Source organism: Hyla sarda, chromosome 10 (assembly GCF_029499605.1).
Source record: "Hyla sarda isolate aHylSar1 chromosome 10, aHylSar1.hap1, whole genome shotgun sequence".
NCBI classification, from domain to species: domain Eukaryota; kingdom Metazoa; phylum Chordata; class Amphibia; order Anura; family Hylidae; genus Hyla; species Hyla sarda.
Window position 1 is genome coordinate 53,776,547 of NC_079198.1, and position 23,692 is coordinate 53,800,238.

General features: G+C 45.0%; 1 protein-coding gene across 6 annotated transcripts in view; it reads left to right on the top strand.

The window, feature by feature from the left end:
• The window catches only part of LOC130294597 (C-Jun-amino-terminal kinase-interacting protein 4-like), a 279,068-nt gene that overhangs the window by 24,599 nt on the left and 230,777 nt on the right, over positions 1 to 23,692 (top strand). For 2 of the 6 annotated variants that reach the window (XM_056544680.1, XM_056544685.1), the window contains exon 1: positions 11,089 to 11,787. The exons of 1 other annotated variant lie outside the window; for it this stretch is intronic. In XM_056544680.1, coding sequence (XP_056400655.1) covers positions 11,479 to 11,787 — 309 coding nt within the window. In that variant the 5' untranslated portion in view covers positions 11,089 to 11,478. Of the gene's footprint in view, positions 1 to 10,893; positions 11,036 to 11,088; positions 11,815 to 23,692 lie in introns of those variants that run through there. 3 more of the 6 variants (XM_056544681.1, XM_056544682.1, XM_056544683.1) reach the window with 3 other exon arrangements.

Consider the following 23,692-nt stretch of genomic DNA (forward strand, 5'->3'; position numbering starts at 1 on the left):
AAACTCCCAGCATGCCTGAACAGTCAGCGGCTGTCCGGAAATGCTGGGAGTTGTTGTTTTACAACAGCTGGAGGCTCCGTTTTGGAAACACTGCCGTACGATACGTTTTTAATTTTTATTGGGGGGGGGGGCAGTGTAAGGGAGTGTATATGTAGCGTTTTACCCTTCATTTTGTGTTAGTGTAGAGTAGTGTTTTAGGGTACAATCGCACTGGCGGGTTTACGATGAGTTTCCCGCTAGGAGTTTGCGCTGCGGCAAAAAAATTGCCGCAGCTCAAACTTCAAGCAGGAAACTTACTGTAAACCCGCCCGTGTGAGTGTATTCTATACATTCACATGGGGGGGGGGGGGGCAACCTCCAGCTGTTGCAAAACTACAACTCCTAGCATGCACTGACAGACCATGCATGCTGGGAGTTGTACTTTTGCAACAGCTGGAGGCACACTTGTTGGAAAAACCTTCAGTTAGGTTCTGTTACCTAACTCAGTATTTTCCAACCAGTGTGCCTCCAGCTGATTCAAATCTACAACTCCCAGCATGTACTGATCGCCGAAGGGCATGCTGGGAGATGTAGTTATGCAACAGCTGGAGGTACGCAACTACAACTCCCAGCATGCCGAGACAGCTGTTTGCTGTTTGAGCATGCTGGAATTTGCAGTTTTGCAACATCTGGAGGGCTACAGTTTAGAGACCACTTAACAGTGATCTCCAAACTGTAGCCCTCCAGCTGTTGTAAAACTACAAATCCCAGCATGCCCAAACAGCTGTCTGGGCATGCTGGGAGTTGTAGTTTTGCAACATCTGGAGGGCTACAGTTTAGAGACCATTGACTAGTGGTCTAAAACTGTAGCCCTCCAGATGTTGCTAGGCAACTCACCGGCTTCCGTAGGATCCAGGGAGCCGCATTGCCGTTCTCTGCTGCTGATGATCCTCTGGTCCTCGTTGGTTTCCCCGTTCTGCCCGGCCTACTGTGGGTGGACAGAACGGGGAAACCCAAAGTTAACCTCCCCGCCCCCGATCTGCTACTGGTCGTCACTTGTGAACGACCAATAGCAGGGATAGGAGGGGTGGCACCCCTGCCACCTCACTCCTATCCCTTCAGGGGGGTTGTGGGTGTCTTGGACAACCCTGATCTCCCTTATTTTCTGGGTCACCGGAGACTCGTATGACCCGGAATCGCCGAAAATCGCCGGTGTGACTTCATCGCCGACATGGGGGGGGGGGGGGGGTCCTGACCCCCCTGGGCATTTGCACGGGGTGCCTGCTGATAGATATCAGCAGCCACCCCGGTCCGGTCACCGCCCGGCGGGGACAGAAATTCCCATGGGCCTACAGGTATGCCCTGGGTCCTTAAGTACCAGGGCGTACCTGTACACCCTGGGTCCTTATCTGGTTAAAAAAGAGGCGTGTTCTCAAAATTTTTGGGAAAATCTCAACATATTTACTAAGATTTCCACAGATAATGTGGTGGACTTTAGCTCTGAAAACCTCACAGCTCAGAACATGCGTAAAAAAAAAAAAAAAGCAAAGCAAAAAGAGGAAAGTGAAAAAACATGGGAAAACACAAGTAAATACAGTGGAAAAGTACTTGTAGGTAGTTAAAACCCACAAAGAAAACTACACTCCGGTCTTAGTAAGTCATGGCCATCATGTTGTGGGGCTGCTTTCCAGCAGTACTGGCAAAAGTTACATAAGTGAAGGATGAATGGGCAAATTTACCAAGACGTTCTTGACAAACATCTGTTGCCATCTACCAGAGTGGACATTTTAGAAAGACAATGATCTTACACACAGTCAAGGGAACTCTCAAATCAATTCAAAGTATGAAAATAAAGCTGTTAGAATGGCCAATCACCTGACTTAAATCCCATTCATAATTTATGGAAAGAACTTAAAATCATGATTCATAGAAGAGGCCCACAGAACCTGCAAGATTTGAAGACTGTGTGGAAGAATGGGCCCAAAAATTAGAATAGAGCAATGCACGCCACTATGCAACTTTATGAAGCTGTCAAAAGGATTTGGTACAAAGTATTAAACAAATATCAGTAAGCGTGTTCAATACTGTTTCACTGTATGTATGGGTTGCTTGGGTTGTTACTCAAATCTTTGAAAATGTCATGCCAATAGCACCTTTGGAAATATATTTAGAGAAAAATGGTGATGTGTTTAATTCTTATTTCACTCGCTGTATATCGGTACACACAGATACTAGCTGGTTCACTGGCTAATCCACTATCATGTGCACAACACTACTTAAAAGATGGCAGGATCACTGGACTAATCAAGCATTTTCTGACTTTTGTCTTTACCCAATCTTCTCATAGAGTGTAAGCTCCTGTGAACAAGACCCTAATACCTCACATTTGAGTTGGCAATTAGGCCCCACATTGCTCTGTATTGAAGCAGGTACTTGGAGTTGTCACTTCAAGCAGTGGCAAGTGTAGGTGCCATCCTCAATTATTAGGGAATCTGACGTCTACCCCCCAACATTTACGTTCAGAATGCTGGCTGTGCTAGAATCAGGCAGCTGTGGTCGTCAAGACCCCCTCTATTAATGTCTATGGGAGGGTGTGTGATGGCTGTGGTTGCTCGTAATCCGTCACGGAGCGGAGTTTGCTTTGTGCAGCAGATTACTGGGGTGCTGGGCCAGAGATCTTCTGGATAGGGCATAAGATGCCTAGGGGCAAAGTACCTCTTTACTAGCCAAAGTATTATCATCCCCCCATTGTTTATGCACATTACAATGTTGGTTGTCCCATCAGTAACTATTCTGCTGCTACTCACAACCTGAACTGTAGTTCCTCCTGTCACTCCTGGACTCAAGGGACAGGGAAATAATACTCCCCCTTTATAAAGCATTGGTACGGCCTCACCTGGAATATGCTGTTCAGTTTTGGTCGCCTGTACATAAAAGGGACACTGAGGAGCTGGAAAGGGTGCAGAGACGCGCGACTAAACTAATATGGGGCATGGAACATCTTAGCTATGAGGGGCGATTAAAGGAGTTACAATTGTTTAGTCTTGAGAAGAGACGTTTAAGGGGGGATATGATAAACGTATATAAGTATATTAATGGCCCATACAAAAAATATGGAGAAAAACTGTTCCAGGTTAAATCCCCCCCCCAAAGGAAGAGGGGGCACTCCCTCCGTCTGGAGAAGAAAAAGTTTAGTCTCAAGGGGCGACACGCCTTCTTTACCATGAGAACTGTGAACTTATGGAACAGTCTACCTCAGGAACTGGTCACAGCAGGAAAAATTAACAGCTTTAAAACAGGATTAGATACATTCCTGGAACAAAATAACATTAATGCTTATGAAGAAATATGAAATCCCATCCCTTCCCCAATATCGCACCACACCCCTACCCTTCAATTCCCTGGTTGAACTTGATGGACATATGTCTTTTTTCGACCGTACTAACTATGTAACTAACTATGTAACTATCCTGCAACCACACACTCCTCTATGTTGTTCCTCCAATGACTTATAATTCTGCTGATGTACACATCCCAGTGTTCACACACACCTCTATAGTCTTCTTACTGCCAACTATCCTGCTGCCCCACACATCCATGTTGTTCCTCCTGTCAACAATGATGTTGCTGTTGCACACATCCCTCTATGTCCCCCCCAGTCCTTAACTACCCTCCTTATGCTCACATACATGTTTGCTGTTCCTCTTGTCACTTACTATCCAGCTCTCAATCCCATACATATCTGCTCTTCCTCCTATCATTAGCTTCTCTGGTGTCACAAACACAAACACACACCTCTATGGGGGGAATTACTAAAACAGGTTTTGTTCAGTATGTTTTCTGTTTCATGTTTAGTTGTATTGCACCAAAAGTTATCATATTGTTGAACGGCATGTGGAACTTTGGCTGTTATAACTTACACACATGTTCTCCTTCTGTCACAAACACACATTTCCATGTTCTCCTATTGTCACACACACACACAATCTCAATGCCTTCCTCCTGTCTAAACACACAGACACACACACACAAATCTCCATGCTCTCCTCCTGTCACACACACACACACACACACACATCTCCATACTCTCCTCCTGTCACACACACACACACACACACACATCTCCATACTCTCCTCCTGTCACACACACACACACACACACACATCTCCATACTCTCCTCCTGTCACACACACATCTCCATGCTCTCCTCCTGTCACACACACACACACACACATCTCAATGCCTTCCTCCTGTCTAAACACACAGACACACACACACAAATCTCCATGCTCTCCTCCTGTCACACACACACACACACACACATCTCCATACTCTCCTCCTGTCACACACACACACACACACACACACATCTCCATACTCTCCTCCTGTCACACACACACACACACACACACATCTCCATACTCTCCTCCTGTCACACACACATCTCCATGCTCTCCTCCTGTCACACACACACACACACACACACATCTCCATGCTCTCCTCCTGTCACACACACATCTCCATACTCTCCCTCCTGTCACACACACACACACACATCTCCATGCTCTCCTCCTGTCACACACACACATCTCCATGCTCTCCTCCTGTCACACACACACACACATCTCCATGCACTCCTTCTGTCACACACACACACACATCTCCATTCTGTCCTTTTGTCACACACACATCTCCAATATCTCCTCCTGTCACACACACACACACACACACATCTCCATGCTCTCCTCCTGTCACACACATCTCCATTCTGTCCTTTTGTCACACACACATCTCCATACTCTCCTCCTGTCACACACACACACACACACACACACACATCTCCATGCTCTCCTTCTGTCACACACACACACACACACACATCTCCATTCTGTCCTTTTGTCACACACACATCTCCATGCTCTCCTCCAGTCACACACACACACACACACACCTCCATGCTCTCCTCCCGTCACACACACATCTCCATGCTCTCCTCCTGTCACACACACACACACACACACATCTCCATGCCCTCCTCCCGTCACACACACACACACACACACACACACCTCCATGCCCTCCTCCTGTCACACACACACACACCTCCATGCTCTCCTCCCGTCACACACACACACACACACACACATCTCCATGCCCTCCTCCCGTCACACACACACACACACACACACACACACCTCCATGCCCTCCTCCTGTCACACACACACACACACACACATCTCCATGCCCTCCTCCCGTCACACGCACACACACACACACACACACACACCTCCATGCCCTCCTCCCGTCACACACACACACACACACCTCCATGCCCTCCTCCCGTCACACACACACACACACACACACACACCTCCATGCCCTCCTCCTGTCACACACACACACACACACACACATCTCCATGCCCTCCTCCTGTCACACACACACACACACACACACATCTCCATGCTCTCCTCCTGTCACACACACACACACACACATCTCCATACTCTCCTCCTGTCACACACACACACATCTCCATACTCTCCTCCTGTCACACACATCTCCATACTCTCCTCCTGTCACACACACACACACACATCTCCATGCTCTCCTCCTGTCACACACACATCTCCATGCTCTCCTCCTGTCACACACACACACATCTCCATGCACTCCTTCTGTCACACACACACACATCTCCATTCTGTCCTTTTGTCACACACACATCTCCAATATCTCCTCCTGTCACACACACATCTCCATGCTCTCCTCCTGTCACACACACATCTCCATTCTGTCCTTTTGTCACACACACACATCTCCATACTCTCCTCCTGTCACACACACACACACACATCTCCATGCTCTCCTTCTGTCACACACACACACACATCTCCATTCTGTCCTTTTGTCACACACACATCTCCATGCTCTCCTCCAGTCACACACACACACACACACACACATCTCCATTCTGTCCTTTTGTCACACACACATCTCCATACTCTCCTCCTGTCACACACACACACATACACACACATCTCCATGTTCTCCTCCTCTCACACACACACACACACCTCCATGCTCTCCTCCCGTCACACACACACACACATCTCCATGTTCTCCTCCTGTCACACACACACATCTCCATGCTCTCCTCCCGTCACACACACACACACATCTCCATGTTCTCCTTCTGTCTCACACACACACACACCTCCATGTTCTCCTCCTCTCACACTCACACACACACACACACACACACACACCTCTCCATGCTCTCCTCCCATCACATACACACACACACACACATCTCCATGCCCTCCTCCCGTCACACACACACACACACACACACACACACACACACCTCCATGCTCTCCTCCCGTCACACACACACACACACACATCTCCATGCTCTCCTCCCGTCACACACACACACATCTCCATGCTCTCCTCCCGTCACACACACACACACACATCTCCATGCCCTCCTCCCGTCACACACACACACACACACACACATCTCCATGCCCTCCTCCCGTCACACACACACCTCCATGCTCTCCTCCCGTCACACACACATCTCCATGCTCTCCTCCTGTCACACACACACACACACATCTCCATGTTCTCCTTCTGTCACAAACATCTCCATGTTCTCCTATTATCACACAAACATCTCCATGCCTTCCTCCTGTCTCACACGCCCGATGCGATCATCCATAATATAGCAGAGACAGTGCTCACATCTCTGCTCTGTACTCCGGCCAGTGATGTGAATAGAACATCACTCATTCATATTTTCCGGAGTGGTGATTGGCTGTTTGCAGCCAATCCCCGCTCTCGGCGGGAAATATGAATGAGTGATGTTATATTCACATCACTGGCCGGAGTATAGTGCAGAGATGGGAATGCTGTATAGAGCCGCTCCACATCTCTGCAATAGATAGGACGATCACAGCGGATGTCAGGAGTGATACCCGCTGTGATCCGTCTATTAATGCAGGTACTACTACTCTCATTATGGAGCACTCTCTGTTCCTTGTTGGGAGCTATAGTACCTGCAGTTAAGAAAAGATCATAGCGAATGTCACTCCTGACACCCGCTGCGATCGTCCTGTATAATGTATAATAGATGCGGGCGGCCGCTCTTCTATGGTCCCCTGCACTGCCGTATTTATACACCTTTTCATATTTCCTGCAGAGAGTTGTGATTGGCTGGAACCATCTGGCCAATCACAGCTCTCTGTGGGAAATATGAATAAGTGTATATATACGTCAGTACAGGGGACCATAGAAAAGCAGCCGGATGCATCTATAAATTATACAGGAGGATTGCAAAGGAACCTTGGCAATCTGTCATTTAGCACAGATACTACTACTCCCATCATGGAACAGTGTGTTCTATGCTGGGAGTAGTAGTACCACCTAAAAAATAAAGAATAAAAAGTAAAAAAAACACACTACATTTTTATTCTTGTCAGCTACATTTTTGTGCCCTGCCCACACACATAATTTGATTGGAATTTTTTTTTTTTTTTAAAAAGGTATCTCCATCAATTTTTGGATCGCTAAAGTCCAAAACAGAATAAAAACCGCCTGAAAAAATGCCAAAGTTAAAACCCACATGGCGTCACGATTTCAGGGGGAAAAAACTCGGTCGCTCAACATGCTGCAATTTTGCAAAACCGCCAAGGAGCTGAAAAATGCCAAAAAAAAGAGTGAAAAAACACCAAAAAGAAAAAAAAAATTTCAAACTGAAAAACACTAAGTGTAAAAAGAATTGTGTGATTTCTCATCGATTTACAGCTAACATCTGGCCACAGAGTTTTTTGGCCGATAAAACGCCATCCGGCAGAATTGGTGTTTTTCTTGGCATTCCCACACGCCCTGAGCCCGGTCCCGGTGTGAAAAAAGGGGTCACGGCGTCGACCCTGGGCTAACAGCATGCGACACCGATCGTTGTGCCGCGCGCTGTTAACCCTTCAGACGCGGCGATCAAATTTGACCGCCGCATCTGAAAACGAAAGTAAACGCTTCCCGGCAGCTAAGTCGGGCTGATCGGGACATCGCGATAAAATCGCGATGTTCCGATCAGCTGGGACGCAGGCGGAGGTCTCCTTACCTCTCTCCGCGGCATCCGATCGTCGATTGATTGCTCCAAGCCTGAGCTACAGGCTTGAGCAATCAAGCCCCTATCTGACTGATCTCTGCAAAGATATGGCTTTGCAGGGATCAGCATAGGAGATCAGTGTGTGCAGTGTTATAGGTCCCTATGGGAGTATAACACTGCAAAAAAAAAAAGTGAACAAATAAAATAACAAAGGTCATTTAACCCCTTCCCTAATAAAAGTTTGAATCACCCCCCTTTTCCCATAAAAAAACTGTGTAAATAAAAATTAACATATGTGGTATCGCCGCGTGCGTAAATGTCCGAACTATAAAATTATATCTTTAATTGAACCACATGGTCAATGGCGTATGCGCAAAAAAATTCCAAAGTCCAAAATAGCGTATTTTTGGTCACTTTTTATATCATAAAAAATGAATAAAAAAGCAATCAAAAAGTTTGATCAACACAAAAATGATACCGATTAAAACTTCAGAACACGGCGCAAAAAATGAACCCTCATACCGGCCTGTACGCAGAAAAATAAAAAAGTTATAGGGGTCAGAAGATGACAATTTTAAATGTATAAATTTTCCTGCATGTAGTTATGATTTTTTTCAGAAGTGCGACAAAATCAAACCTATATAAGTAGGGTATCATTTTAACCGTATGGATCTACAGAATAATTATAAGGTGTAATTTTACCCAAAAATGCACTGCGTAGAAACGGAAGCCCCCAAAAGTTACAAAATGAAATTTTTTCTTCAATTTTGTCGCACAATGATTATTTTTTTCCCGTTTCGCCATGGCTTTTGGAGTAAAATGACTAATGTCACTGCAAAGTAGAATTGGTGGCGCAAAAAATAAGCTATAATATGGATTTTTAGGTGCAAAATTGAAAGTGTTATGATTTTTAGAAGGTGATGAAAAAATGAAGATGCAAAAACAGAAAAATGCTGAGTCTTTAAGGGGTTAATGTAATTAAGTTACTGTCACACACACACACACCTTCATGCTCTCTTCCTGTCACACACCTCTATGTTGTTCCTCCTGTCACTAGCTCTCCTGCTGTCACATACGTACGTTGTTCCTCCTGTCACACACATGTACGTTGTTTCTCCTGTCACACACATGTACATTGTTCCTCCTGTCACATACACACATGTACGTTGTTCCTCCTGTCACACACATGTACGTTGTTCCTCCTGTCACACACACACATGTACGTTGTTCCTCCTGTCACACACAGGTACGTTGTTCCTCCTGTCACATACACACATGTACGTTGTTCCTCCTGTCACATACACACATGTACGTTGTTCCTCCTGTCACATACACACATGTACGTTGTTCCTCCTGTCACATACACACATGTACGTTGTTCCTCCTGTCACATACACACATGTACGTTGTTCCTCCTGTCACATACACACATGTACGTTGTTCTTCCTGTCACACACCTCTATGTTGTTCCTCCTGTCACTAGCTCTCCTGCTGTCACATACGTACGTTGTTCCTCCTGTCACACACATGTACGTTGTTTCTCCTGTCACACACATGTACATTGTTCCTCCTGTCACATACACACATGTACGTTGTTCCTCCTGTCACACACATGTACGTTGTTCCTCCTGTCACACACACACATGTACGGTGTTCCTCCTGTCACACACATGTACGTTGTTCCTCCTGTCACATACACACATGTACGTTGTTCCTCCTGTCACATACACACATGTACGTTGTTCCTCCTGTCACATACACACATGTACGTTGTTCCTCCTGTCACATACACACATGTACGTTGTTCCTCCTGTCACATACACACATGTACGTTGTTCCTCCTGTCACATACACACATGTACGTTGTTCTTCCTGTCACACACCTCTATGTTGTTCCTCCTGTCACTAGCTCTCCTGCTGTCACATACGTACGTTGTTCCTCCTGTCACACACATGTACGTTGTTTCTCCTGTCACACACATGTACATTGTTCCTCCTGTCACATACACACATGTACGTTGTTCCTCCTGTCACACACATGTACGTTGTTCCTCCTGTCACACACACACATGTACGTTGTTCCTCCTGTCACACACATGTACGTTGTTCCTCCTGTCACATACACACATGTACGTTGTTCCTCCTGTCACATACACACATGTACGTTGTTCCTCCTGTCACATACACACATGTACGTTGTTCCTCCTGTCACATACACACATGTATGTTGTTCCTCCTGTCACATACACACATGTACGTTGTTCCTCCTGTCACATACACACATGTACGTTGTTCCTCCCTCACATACACACATGTACGTTGTTCCTCCTGTCACATACACACATGTACGTTGTTCCTCCTGTCACATACACACATGTACGTTGTTCCTCCTGTCACACATGTACGTTGTTCCTCCCTTACATACACACATGTACGTTGTTCCTCCTGTCACATACACACATGTACGTTGTTCCTCCTGTCACATACACACATGTACGTTGTTCCTCCTGTCACACATGTACGTTGTTCCTCCTGTCACATACACACATGTACGTTGCTCCTCCTGTCACATACACACATGTACGTTGCTCCTCCTGTCACACACATGTACGTTGTTCCTCCTGTCACTAGCTCTCCTGCTGTCAGCTCTCTGTTACTGCTGTTCCTATTTCTAGGCATCGCCAAAGCGTTATCGCCACAACAGGTGCACGGTCCTCGCCAGCTCTAGTAAAGGTTAGCAGAAAGCGCTGCCTTCTCAGGTGTCCGATGCCAGACTCACATGATCACACCGTCACGTGACCATCCCAGAAGGTATCTCTTCCAGCACCTCGCACACACTGCAAAGATCAGGAAGCAGCTAAGTCCAACCTGGCGACGCCTCCTATTGGCTGACACCCTTTCGCTTACATTTGCCTATTGATCCTCACGGCTGTCATTTATCGGTAAGCCCCGCCCTCTCCTTCCTCCATTCCTTACGACTCCCTGTAAACTTACACCACGGTATCTGCAATTCCCAGCTGCTCCCAGGCATCAGAGTGGGATCACAGGGAGGACACAACAAACGAGCTGCAGCAGTATGTCAGGGGAGCAGGTCAGATGACACAATTGTCTGCAGCTCCACTGGGGGAGGTCTGTGCTATGGAAGTCATTGGAGAGTCACAAGAGCAGCTAGGGAGGAAGTAAGTGACGAGGAAGAGACGATCTGCCCGAGCTTCACTTCATGTAACACTATCCAGGCTGCCTGGGCAACTGTCCTACCTGTCAGAGTATGGGGGCAGCAGAGACACCACTTTAGATTGGAGTCAGTTCACATTGTAGGTAACTTGGTATCTAGGACATGTCTGGATATTTGAGGAACACTTTTTAGACTTCTGGGTATTTGATTATGGATGATAAGATAGAGGAAATTTTTGGGGATGAGGTGGAGAGCAGGACCTCACTGGAGGTGTATGATGAGATGGTCACCACCATGGCTGGGAGCATTTATTCTGAGCTGGAGAAACTAGTTGGCGCCTATGGCCAGGAGGCGGTGACAGGCCTAATGCCCCTAATGGTCTCTGTACTTGAAAGCCTGGCAATGACTTGTACCCGTGCCAGGGAGAAGGAAGACCAACTGGAGATGGTTCAAGAGGATAAGCAGAGACTGCTGATCCAGTATGAAAGAGAGCGGGATGGACGCAAGCGGGCAGAAGAGGTAAGATGACCGCCATGGAGCCCGCAGGTGAATTTTACTCTTCTCCCTTGTGACTTGTCCTTAATGCTGATTTACCGTACTCTGACATTTTAGTTTACATTTACTTTAATCAAATCACTTTTCATTTTTGGGTTTTTCCTCCACGCCTTTGTATTGAATTCTGTACATGAATTAATTTTACCATAATATGTACAGCGGAACTGAACAAACAATAGTTATAGCAAGTCACTGGAACGGAAGATGCAGAGGATCAGGGTAGGTAAGTACAATCACTTGTTTATTATTTTTAAATTACTCTCAAAAAAATGTAAGAAAAAAAAATCTAATTTTATATTGGAACACCTCTTCAAGACAGCAGTCGCTTAGTTTCAGGAGACCCAGACAATGCCAAGCCGGCTCTTCTATACTGCTTGTAGTACAGTATTGTTTTACAAAAAGAGCTGCATATTTTTTAGTATTATAATATTTATTAAGATTTGGACCACAAGCCCAATGCTTTATGCTATCTATATCTACAGGGTACACTACTCTCAACACAGATGTGGGTACCATCTCTCATGGCATGTCCTCTGACTATACTATAACAGTCTGTGATGGAAATACCCCAAATTACACGGGAGAAATTCTGCTCAAATTCCGTACTGCAAAGCTTTCTGCGGAATTTATGCAGTTTAGCTGAATTTGACCAGAATTTCTGTGTGCTCAAAATCAAAGCCCCACTTAGTTCAGTGGGATTCCACCTGAAATTCAACAACATTTTAAGACATATTCAAGGTTTCCACAAGGTTTCCGGAAATTCTGCTTTCCGGATTCTGCAAAAACATTGCATTGAAATTCTGCTAAATACCTCACAAGTATAATGTAATAAATCCATAATATGATCTGTGAAAGTGGGTAAAAAAAATATGGTTTTAGAGGCGCTGATCTCTGATGGTCATGAAACGACAGACTCAGGCCGGCACAGGACTATATATATTTAATTTGCAAAGAACGGACAACGCAATTCGGTATAGACAGAATGCCTTCCTCAGGTCCAATAAGACAGTAAACTCTTCATTGTTGGTAAAGTGGGAGTGTGCTGGTCGGGATCCTGTAGGTTCGCGGTGCCGGCGAAATCATTTTGAAAATAGGTAATTGATTCAGTATCAGTAAACGTTTAAAGGAGAAGTCTCATACTTAAAAACTTATCCCCTATCTGCAGGAGTTTTAGATTGCGGGTGGTCTGACCACTGGGGCCCCTGGGATATCCCTGACATATGGAGCCCCAGCTATCCCTAAGAGCTGCGCATCACGACTGCTCCCCCATAGAGATATGGAAGGGGCGGGGGTTGTGACGCACCGCTCCCGGGGAGAGCTGTGGCTCCGTACAGGAGATCATGGGGGGGGGGGGGGGGGGCGCAGAGGTTGGACCCCTCATGTTCTAAAATGTATCCTGTATATAGGGGATAATATATTTAGCGTGACATATCTCCTTTATGGTCTATAGAGGCAAAGAGTGAGGATCTAAGATCCTCGGAAGAACACGGTGCTCCAAAAGCGCTCCTTTTCAAGGTGAATGTCTGGTATTCAATAAAGCAGTAAATACTTTATTCATGCAAGAATGTGCAGGGATAACGCGTTTCGAGGGGTGGAGACCCCCTCTTCGTCAGAGCATTGGATCTGACGAAGAGGGGGTCTCCACCCCTCGAAACGCGTTATCCCTGCACATTCTTGCATGAATAAAGTATTTACTGCTTTATTGAATACCAGACCTACGGCTATTATTCATCTTGAAAAGGAGCGCTTTTGGAGCACCGTGTTCTTCCGAGGATATTAGATCCTCACTCTTTGCCTCTATTGACCAGACGTCCAGGACCGGTTCCCGGGACGGTGAGGTGCCAGCAGCCCTTTCTAGACCACGTGTCCCCCGGAGACCTGGGACCTAAGCTGATTACGGTGTTGTGCCTGGGACACAACACGCTCAGGTGAGTGCAACACCTTCTCTTCTCATCTTCACACTGCTGCCTAATCAGAATCATGGCACATTAGTGCACTTTTTCTCTGTTTCTTTCTTTACATATTTGAGTTCCTTTATGGTCTATTCACACTTACAGTATTCTGTGTAAATTTGATGCGCAGGATTGTAAGCTGTGTTCAGTCATTCAGTTTACAGACAATCCTGTGCATCAAATCTGCAAAGAATACTGTAAGTGTGAAGAGACCATTAATACAGAATTTTCAAAGATTGATAATCTGTTCCATGCACCCCTTGGTATCTTCTTCACACACTGTTTTTGTAGCCTTTTTTTTGGCTGGAAAAACTCCCCAGAATGCTGCAGTGTTTTACTTTTGTGCCTTAGATGCTATTTTGAGCTCAGCTTTCATTTCCCTAATTGCTCCGGTGTGATTGGTTTCTATAATAAACAAAGGCATTTTTCTTTCAGACAGTTTTGATCAATCTGCCACATTGGGGGAGATTTATCAAAACCTGTGCAGAGGAAAACTTGCCCAGTTGCTCATAGCAACCAATCAGCTTGCTGCTTTCATTTTTATGAAGGCCTGTGAAAATTTAAAGAAGCAATCTGATTGGTTGCTATGGGCAACTGGGCAAGTTTTCCTCTGCACAGGTTTTGATAAATCTCCCCCATTATGTTTTAGTATGTGTTTTATCTATGGCTTTTTTTTTTCCTATTACAAGTCATGTGATTCTTTGCAATGACTCAAAGATTTTTGCTCAGTTAAAATCCAATGAGATGATGGACACCATCCAGAAACCCCACGGACCTTAATAAAGTCAATAAGGTCAGCTGAGATCCCAAAACGCAGAGAAAAACAAAAACAAACAAAATTGCTAAATGTGAAACAACCTTAATGGCTGTGTAAGGATATCTGTAAACCTAATTTCAGATAAATAGATCCCGCGTACACTGTTTAAATCTTCAGAAGTGCCGACCACAGGACCCACATTTTAGTGATTATTGGGGGTCCTAGTGGCTGCATCACCACCGGTCTTGGAGTTGTGATAACTTGTTAATCCTACAATACCCCTTTACCCTTTCTGCAGTGGGCTCTGGAGTAGAGTCGGTTCAGTACACAGCGGGTTCAAGCTGTTAACTGATACCTGCTGTCAGTGTCTGGGATCGGAGATAACTCCCAAGCTAGTTAAATCTCTAGTCAGCCAGTAGTAATTGGGGCAGTTAGGAGGCTGGATGGTAGATTGCAGTCCCTTCTGGCTTCAACCCCCACTCCCACCCACAATGCCATTTGCAGGGTGAACTAATAGGGGGAGATTTATCAAAACCAGTACAGAGGAATAGTTGCTGAGTTGCCCATCACAGCCAATCAGATCGCTTCTTTAATTTTTTAAAAGGCCTCTGGAAAATGAAAGAAGAAATCTGGTTGCTATGGGCAACTAAGCAACTTTTCTTCTGGACAGGTTTTGATAAATCTCCCCAATAGAGTCCAGATCTGAATATAGATCATATCCATTTTAAATGTGGCAAGTGCAGCAAAAAACTTTAAACAGTGGAAAGTCTAGGTACAACCCATAATGAATCTCAAGCCCAGCTGTGTCCACTAGCTCCTTATATTTCCAGATAATAGCAGGCTACACCTGAAGTTGCTGCCCCCAAATAATAATAAAAAAAAAAAAAAAACTGTTTCTTACCTCCCCCTCCCATCCTATGCTGATTCCACGTTCCCCACGATGCGGGTGTGCAGGCTGTCAGCGAATCGTTGGGAAAAACAGATCTGAAAAGTATGTCGGTTTCGTGAATGAGGCTTTGAAATTTATCCTGACTAACTGTACTTTCAAATTCGAGGAGCAGTGGTACAGGCAGGACACCGGGACCCCGATAGGGACGCCGATGTCCTGTGCGTACGCTAATTAATTTCTAGCTATCTTCGAGGATAAATATGTGTATTCCATGCGTAATCCTTACATCGGGTTCATCAAGTCTTATCTCCGCTTTGTGGACGACATATTGTTGGTCTGGTCTGGTACTCAGGACCAATTTAGTGCTTTTGTCCAATACTTAAATGAGACCAACACAATGAATATGTCGTTCACCCAACAATTTGGAGGAAGTGTACTTGAGTTCCTAGATGTAAAGCTGATAATAGAGAATAACACCCTAATTAGCGAGGGACACAGAAAAAGTATTGCCAAGAATACTATTCTGCACTTCAAGAGTTCTCACCCTTACTCAGTCAAAAAGGGAATTCCATACAGCCAGTTCGTCCGCTTGAAGCAAAATAATAGTACAGAGGATCAATATCGGGTCCAGGCTGAAGAACTGAAAATAAGGTTAAAAGAGAGAGGATATCCTGAGTCTTTGATCCAAGCAGGGAGACAGAAAGCGGACCCCAGGAAAAGGCAAACTTTGTTCTTACCTAAAAGAAAAACCGCAACCAGCGCAGAAACTCAAAGGTTCACGTTCACATTTGATAAGATTGTTGAATCTTGAATAAGATTGTTGAACGATCCATCAGATGCAACTGGTATATACTGGAAGCAGATGAGGAGTTAAAATCAATTGCTGAAAGAAAGCCTTTAGTGGCTTACCGGAAGAATCACAGCATTGGTGATCTTCTTAAATCTAATGTGAACAAGAACCGTAATAGGAATGAAAGTAAAGACACCTGGTTAAAGGAACTAGTCCCTCAAGGGAATCATCCCTGCAGAAATTGTAGTTTCTGTAAGTACAAGTTGGGCACAAAAGTGATGCGAGTAGGTTTCGGTTACAAATGTTGTCCGGGATTTGATAACTTGCCGGACTAAAGGAGTGGTTTATGTCATATTCTGCCCCTGTGGTTTCTTTTACATAGGAAAGACCATTCACCAATTGCATATTCGTATAAGAGAGCATTTATACTCTTTCTGTACTGGAAAGGGGGCTCCCCGCTTGATCAACCATGTAAAGGAAACTCACAGTGGCAGATATGAAGAGTTGCGCTTCGCTTGACTGGAAAGGGTTAAAGCAGCCCCTGGTATTAACGCAGACAGACACTTGCTTAAAAGAGAAATGCAGTGGATTTTGAGAACCGAAGCTTCAGGAGTCTTGGGATTAAATGATAAGGTGGATATGTCTGTATGCTTTTAAATAGCATTGGTGACTAATAGTCTTTTGTATGCATTTTGCACTTTAAGGTAGTAACTTACCTGTCTACCTAGGTCCGCCCATTTCGTTACGGTTTTAGTCTCATGGTGTTTTTAGTTTGAGTATGGTGATAGGTCAATGTGATTGCACACCTGTATTTAATCCCTGTGTACTTGAAGTTAAGGCCAGATGAAGCATGTAACCTGTGCGAAACAACGGCTGCTGCTGTCGCCTTCGTACCCCCCCCCCGATATGTGTCCCTCCCCACAAGTTACCTGTTTGTGAGTATGTTGCATCAATAAAGAAGATTTGAGAAGAATTGTGCCGGTCCTGCTTGTGTTTTCTATGATTCCCCATTCTGCCTTCAGTCCGCAAACTGGCCCTGCTTTAGAAGCGGAGGTCACCTGATCTCCACAGCCAGTCAGCTTTCTCAGCGGTCCCGTCTCGGCCAGTCAGTTGCTGAGGAGCAGTATGCCAATTTAGACCCCGATGTCACTCCTGGATCAAGCATCACAATTTCTGACATGAAAAGGATCGTAGCCAGTGACTGAATTGGGACACCAGAGGCACCGTGGGAACGCTTGAGGTAAGTAAAGATATAACTTACAAAAATGAAAAAAAAAAAAGCAATTTTTCAAAGCTTGGGAGCTTCTGTTTCTAAGCAGTGCACTGCGTAAAGTCGCACAAGATAAATTGGTGGCCAGTGTTCTAAATAAGAAAACCTCATGGTCAAGAAATTTAAATGGTCTAAATGAAATGTTGCAGAAACAGTCTCATAGGGCCAGCCTCGACTTTTCCTGTGACAAATTTAGACCCAAAAAACTGTCTAAACAGATTGATAGATTTCCCTCATTATCCTTATTCTGTAGGTCAATACGATTAAGATGATTATAACTTTTTTACGAAAATGAATATGCTTAAAATCGTCCTCTGCTGACCCCTATTACTTATGTAGTTTTCAGCATACTGAGATGTAGAGGGCTAATTTTTCGCGCCATGATCTGTATTTTTTATCTGCATCATTTTTTTGATGGGACTTTTTGTAATTTTTTTCTGGTATATGAAGTGACCAAAAATATGCAATTCTGGACTTTTTTTTTTTATGTGTATGCCATTGACAATGTGGTTTAATTAACATTATATTTTATTCGGACATTTACGCATGCGGTGATACCACGTATGTTTATTTGTTTACATAATGTTATTCAAACTTTTATTAGCATGGGGTTAATTCACATTTATTAACTTATTTTTTTAAAGTCCGCATATGGGACCATTACATGCAATCTTTAGATTGCAAACATTGAACAATGCTGCGCCGTAGCACAGCACTGTTCAGTATTATTGGCGTTCCATTGCTCCAATCTGCCCTGTCTTTCTGGAGCATTGGAGTGGCGATCCAGGGGAGCTGCAGACAGGTATGGGCTCTCCTGCTGTCCTCTCAGCTGACTCCACAATTTTTCCGCGAGTGTCCTGGTCGGCTCCTCATAGCAATTGAAGACCGTTTTTTTCCCCCCTGTTTTTAGACACTGCAATCAACTTTTATTGCAGCGTCTAAAAGGTTAATGCCGGGTATCGCCCTGATTGGGACCCATTGGGTATGAAGTGCGCTCTGCTCGTGAGCATGCTTTATATAATGAGAGCAAGACTTGGGGCCACATGTACGCTCTATGTATTAACCCCTTAAGGGGTTAATGTAAATTAGAATGTTTACATTCAGTGATAGCAAGAAAAGATCACATGAGAATTTAAAACAAAGAGGGGAGTTTACTTTTGACTAGCCCTTAGTTAAAGAGTACCTGTTACAGCATAGAAGAAAAAATGCTTATATATACTTATATATGTTACTTCCTAGGTCATGCAGATGATTTACATGGGCTATGTCCTTAACTTCTTGCATACGGCCTGCATCCCCGATCCTTAAGGACTCAGGGCGTACCTGTACGCCCTGAGCATTTCCAGTCCCCGACACTCACCGGGCAGGGATCGGAGCCGGATTCCTGCTGAAATCATTCAGCAGGCATCCCGGCACCTTGCCGAAGAAGGTCCTGAGGACCCTCCATATCGGCGATCGCCATATCGGGTCATCTGGGTCACGTGTGACCCGATGACCCGGATAAGGATGGTAATCAGTGGTTTAATATACACCACCAATCACCATCCATACTGTACTGGGAGGTGGCAGTGTTGCCCCCCCCCCCCCAGTACAGATGTGATTGGTCAATCATCGTGACCACACCAATCACAGAGGGGGGAGGAGAGCAGGAGCATGTTGCTTTGCACTGATCACACCATTTTACATCTGGTGCTGATCAGAGCGGAGCTCTGTGCTGTATATCCCCCCTCACAGTCATAAAAGTGTATCCTGGCACAGCAGCATTTAGGGACAGTTTTAGATTAGGCAGTGACAGAGTTAGGAGGTAAAAAAGAAAAAGATAATTTTTTTTGTTCAGTGTACATCTGTAGGTGTCCGTGGGTCCATGCGTTCCGTGCCACCAGTAGCAGGCCTGTGCTGTGTGGATGGACCATACCTCTGTGTGCGGCCTGCCCAACCGCTGTCAGTGACTTATCACTGATCAGCGTTTTTATTTGAGTTCGGGTGGGTGCATTTTTTGGGGTTAAGCGAGTTTTTATTTTATTCTTCTGGTATTTTGTGTGGGGGTCTGTACGTGCCACCAGCCACTGTTCTGGGCTGAGTGGCCGTAACCATCACTGACTTCTGTGCTCCCTGCCCCCACTAAGTGCTAATCAGTGTGCACAAAGAAGTTTTTTGTTTTTTTTTTGTTGGGGGGGTAGTCTCGCACTCCACCACAAGCAGCACATACACTAATACAGTTTTTCCCACATGCCCCCATCCCCATTAGAGTAGGGAAATGGCCCGCAGGGCATTTTCAGCAGAGGAGGCATATGCCATACTTACCTCCGACACTGACAGTGCCACAGAGGATGAGGAAGACCCCACATTTATTTCCTAGTCCTCCTCATCATCTAGTTATGATAATGAGCCACCAGGGCAGCGGAGTCGCTGCCATGCAAGGCCGCAAACCTCCTCTGCTCCTGACCCTGTGCCCCATGCTAGTATGAGTCCCCCTGGCGCTCAAACTAGTCAAGCCCCCCAGCCAAGTTTACTGGTGCCCCATACTGGCGAACTTGTCTGGACTCTCACGAGCCTGTGATTCCTGAGTTTGTTGGCGACTCAGGAATCAAGATTTACATAGTCTGGTTCAATGAAATGAACTATTTGTTTTTTTTTTTCAGTGACGACTTTGTCAATCTGATGGTTGACTAGACGAACCTGTACGCCCAACAGTTCATCACCGCAAACAGTTCATCACCTCAAACCCGTGCAGCTTTTGATGCCTCGTTCTGTATATGGGCCTAGTTGAAAAGCCAAAGGTCAGGCAATACTGGAGTGGGGATGTCCTCTATCAGACCCCGCTCTACAGTATGGCCATGACCCATCCCCAGTTCGAGGCCATTTGGAAATGTTTGCATTATGCTGATAATGCGGCATGTGTCCCCCCGAACAGATCCCGCGTAGGACCACCTGTATAAAATCAGGCCGGTCATCAATCACTAAGGGGCCAAATTTTGGGAGGCCTATGTCCCTGGAAGGGAGGTCCCTATTGATGAGTCTCTCATCAGCTTTAAGGGGAGACTCAGCTTACGGCAATACATCCCAACCAAGCGAGCGCTGTATGGCGTGAAGATGTATAAACTTTGCGAGAGTACCTCAGGGTACACTTGCAAGTTTATGCTGTATGAGGGACAAGATTCCCATATTTTCCGACTAACACCCACAGTGGGGGGGACATTCTGCGGGAATGTCCCCCCCCACTCTGGGTGTTAGTCTGAAAATTTTTTGGAGTCTTTTGCACCCATTGCTAGATAAAGGTTACCACCTTTACGTGGATAACTTTTATAGTATCCCTCTCTTCACATCCCTCGCTGCCAGATCCACGGTCGCTTGTGGGACAGTCCAGAAGAATCAAAGAGGCCTTCCTTTCTATCCCCCGGGGTGAGTTCCGTGCCTTTTCCCATGAAAACCTGTTGCTGGTCAGGTATAAGGATAAGAGGGAAGTCCTTATGCTGTCCACAATTCATGGGAACGGCAGCACCCTTGCCTCTGTGCGAGGTGCCGTGGGACTGGTCCTCAAGCCAGATTGTATTCTGGACTACAATTGGTATATGGGGGGAGTTGATCTTTCTGATCAAGTCCTCAAGCCATATAACGCCATGTGGAAAACACTGGCATGGTACAAAAAAGTTGCGGTCTGCATGATACAGGTTGCCATGTATAACTCTTTTGTACTGTCCTAGTACGCTTGCAACACAGAGACATTCCTGCAGTTCCAAGAGGAAGTTCTAAAGGCCCTCATCTTTGGTGATCGCCAAGGAGAGGGTCAGAGCACCTCTGGAACTTCAGTGCCCCGGATCGTCCCCGGCCAACACTTTCCAGGTGAGGTCCCCCACACTGGAAAGAAAAGCCGATCCCAGAAAAAATGCAGAGTATGTCGCAAGAGGGGGACACGGAAGGACACCATCGCTCAATGCGACACTTGCCCCGATCATACCGGCCTCTGCATTAAGGATTGCTTCAGAGAGTATCACACTTCCATGGAGCACTACATTTTAATTCTTTCCCTGACTTAAATACCCCAGAATTAGACTCCAATGTACCAGTCCAGAGTAAATTGTCTTCCAAATTTTAAAGCCAAATACCCCCCCCCCCAAAGAAAAAAAAAAAAAAAAACAATTTTCCCAATGCCCCTATTATATCTTTTTTTTTTCCTCCCCCCCCCCCCCCGCCCAAAAAAAATGGGTCATGGGACACAAAGTCAACAGCATTGGGGGTTTGCATTTGAGGTAACAGAACAGGGACGGCTACTCACATCACATTCCCAGAATGATTATTCAGAGCATAGGGTTTGGGGCAGGCATAATTTTTACTTTTGGCTATACTCTTCGTTCTGGGAATTGGCATATCAGTACTAAAATTGCAATTTCCATTCCCCCCCACCCCCCCTATAGTACACTTCATCCATTCCTGGAAAATAAATTTAGGGAACACCCGTCTGTTCCAAATCTCCACTTCACCTCAATACACCTTCCCTAGGGGGTGTACTGTTTGTTATAGGCTCACATGTGGGTGTTCCTTTCTTGTATTTTCCTCTGAATGTATGTAACTGTTAGGTCCATAAGAAACATCGGCCTCAAATGCGAAGAGTTCTCCCTCATGAGCTCTGTCGTATTTCCAAGCGACAATTGTTCACGGAATGATGAAACAGAGCATAGTTTGAAAATTGCAATTTTCAAAAGCTACCCTTCATCCATTCCTGGAAAAAAAATTTAGGAAACACCTGTGCGTCCAAAATGTTCCTTTCTGTAATGGTGTCACATGTGGGTGTTTCATTTTTGTATTTTTCTCTAAATGTATGTAACCGTCAGCTACTGATCTGCCATAGGCCTCAAATGCAAACAGACCTCTATGACTTCTGAGCCTTGTTGTGCGTTACCCCATATGTGGATGTATTTCCATAGTCAGGAGAAAAAGCCCTTCAAAATTTGTAACCCAATTTCTCCCATTACCCTTTGTGAAAATGTAAAAAAAATGGGTAATACAAGCATTTTAGTGTAATAAAAAAAAAAAAAAATGTTTTTCAATTTACGGCCCACTGTTCAAAAGTAAGTACTCACTGTACCCCTTGTTACCTTCCTTGAGGGGTGTAGTTTCAAAATTGTGGTCACTTGCCGGGGTTTTTCTTTTTTTTTTAGATTTAATGTCAGAACCTCAACCATTGCAGTGCAAAGTACCACTTTAGGCCTCAAATCTCATCGGTGCTGTCTCACTCCTAAGCCCTATTTTGCACCCGCATAGGGCTTTTCTGTCTTATATGGGGTATTTTCTTATTCTGGAGAAATTGGACTACAAATTTTGTGGAGATTTTTTTCTCTTACTACTTGTAAAACTAAAAAATGTTGGTTAATGCCAACAATTCAGTCTTAAAAATCTATTCTTTCAGTTTTTCGACCCACTGTTTAAAAAACGTGAGGGGTAAGAACTCACTATAAACCCTTGTTACGTTCCTTGAGGGGTGTAGTTTCTAAAATGGTGTCACATGTATGGGGTTAATGCTGTTCTTGCACAATGGGGGCTTTTTAAACGCACATGGCCCCAGACTTTAATTCCAACAAACTTTTTCACTCCAAAAGCCCAATTGTGCTCCTTCTATTCTGAGCATTGCAGTGCGCCCGCAGAGCACTTTACATCCACGTAATGGGTATTTTGTTTCTCAGGAGAAATTGCACTACAAATTTTTGGGGCCTTTTCCCTATTGCCCCATGTGAAAATGAAAAATTTGGGGTAACAATATCAATATAGTGCAACATTTTTCACTTTTACGGCCAACTGTTGAAAAAAACCTGTGAGGTGTAAGTACTCATTGTAACCCATGTTACATTCCTGGAGGGCTCTAGTTTCCAAAATGGTGCTACATGTGGGGGGGTTTCTGCTGTTCTGGCACCATGGGAGGTTTGTAAATGCACATAGCCCCCGACTTCAATTTCAGCAAAATTCTCTTTCCAAAAGTCAATGGCGCTCCTTCTGTTCTGAGACCTGTAGTGTGGCAGCAGAGCACTTAACGTTCAAATATGGGGCATTTTCTTAATAGGGAGAAATTGGGCTTTATATTTTGGACTCTTATTTTCTTCTATTACCCCTTGTGAAAAAGAAAAATTTTCACCGCCATTTTAGTGTTAAAAATCTAATTTTCCATTTTCACATCCAATTTCAACGCACTATACCCCTTGTTGCGTTCCTTGAGGGG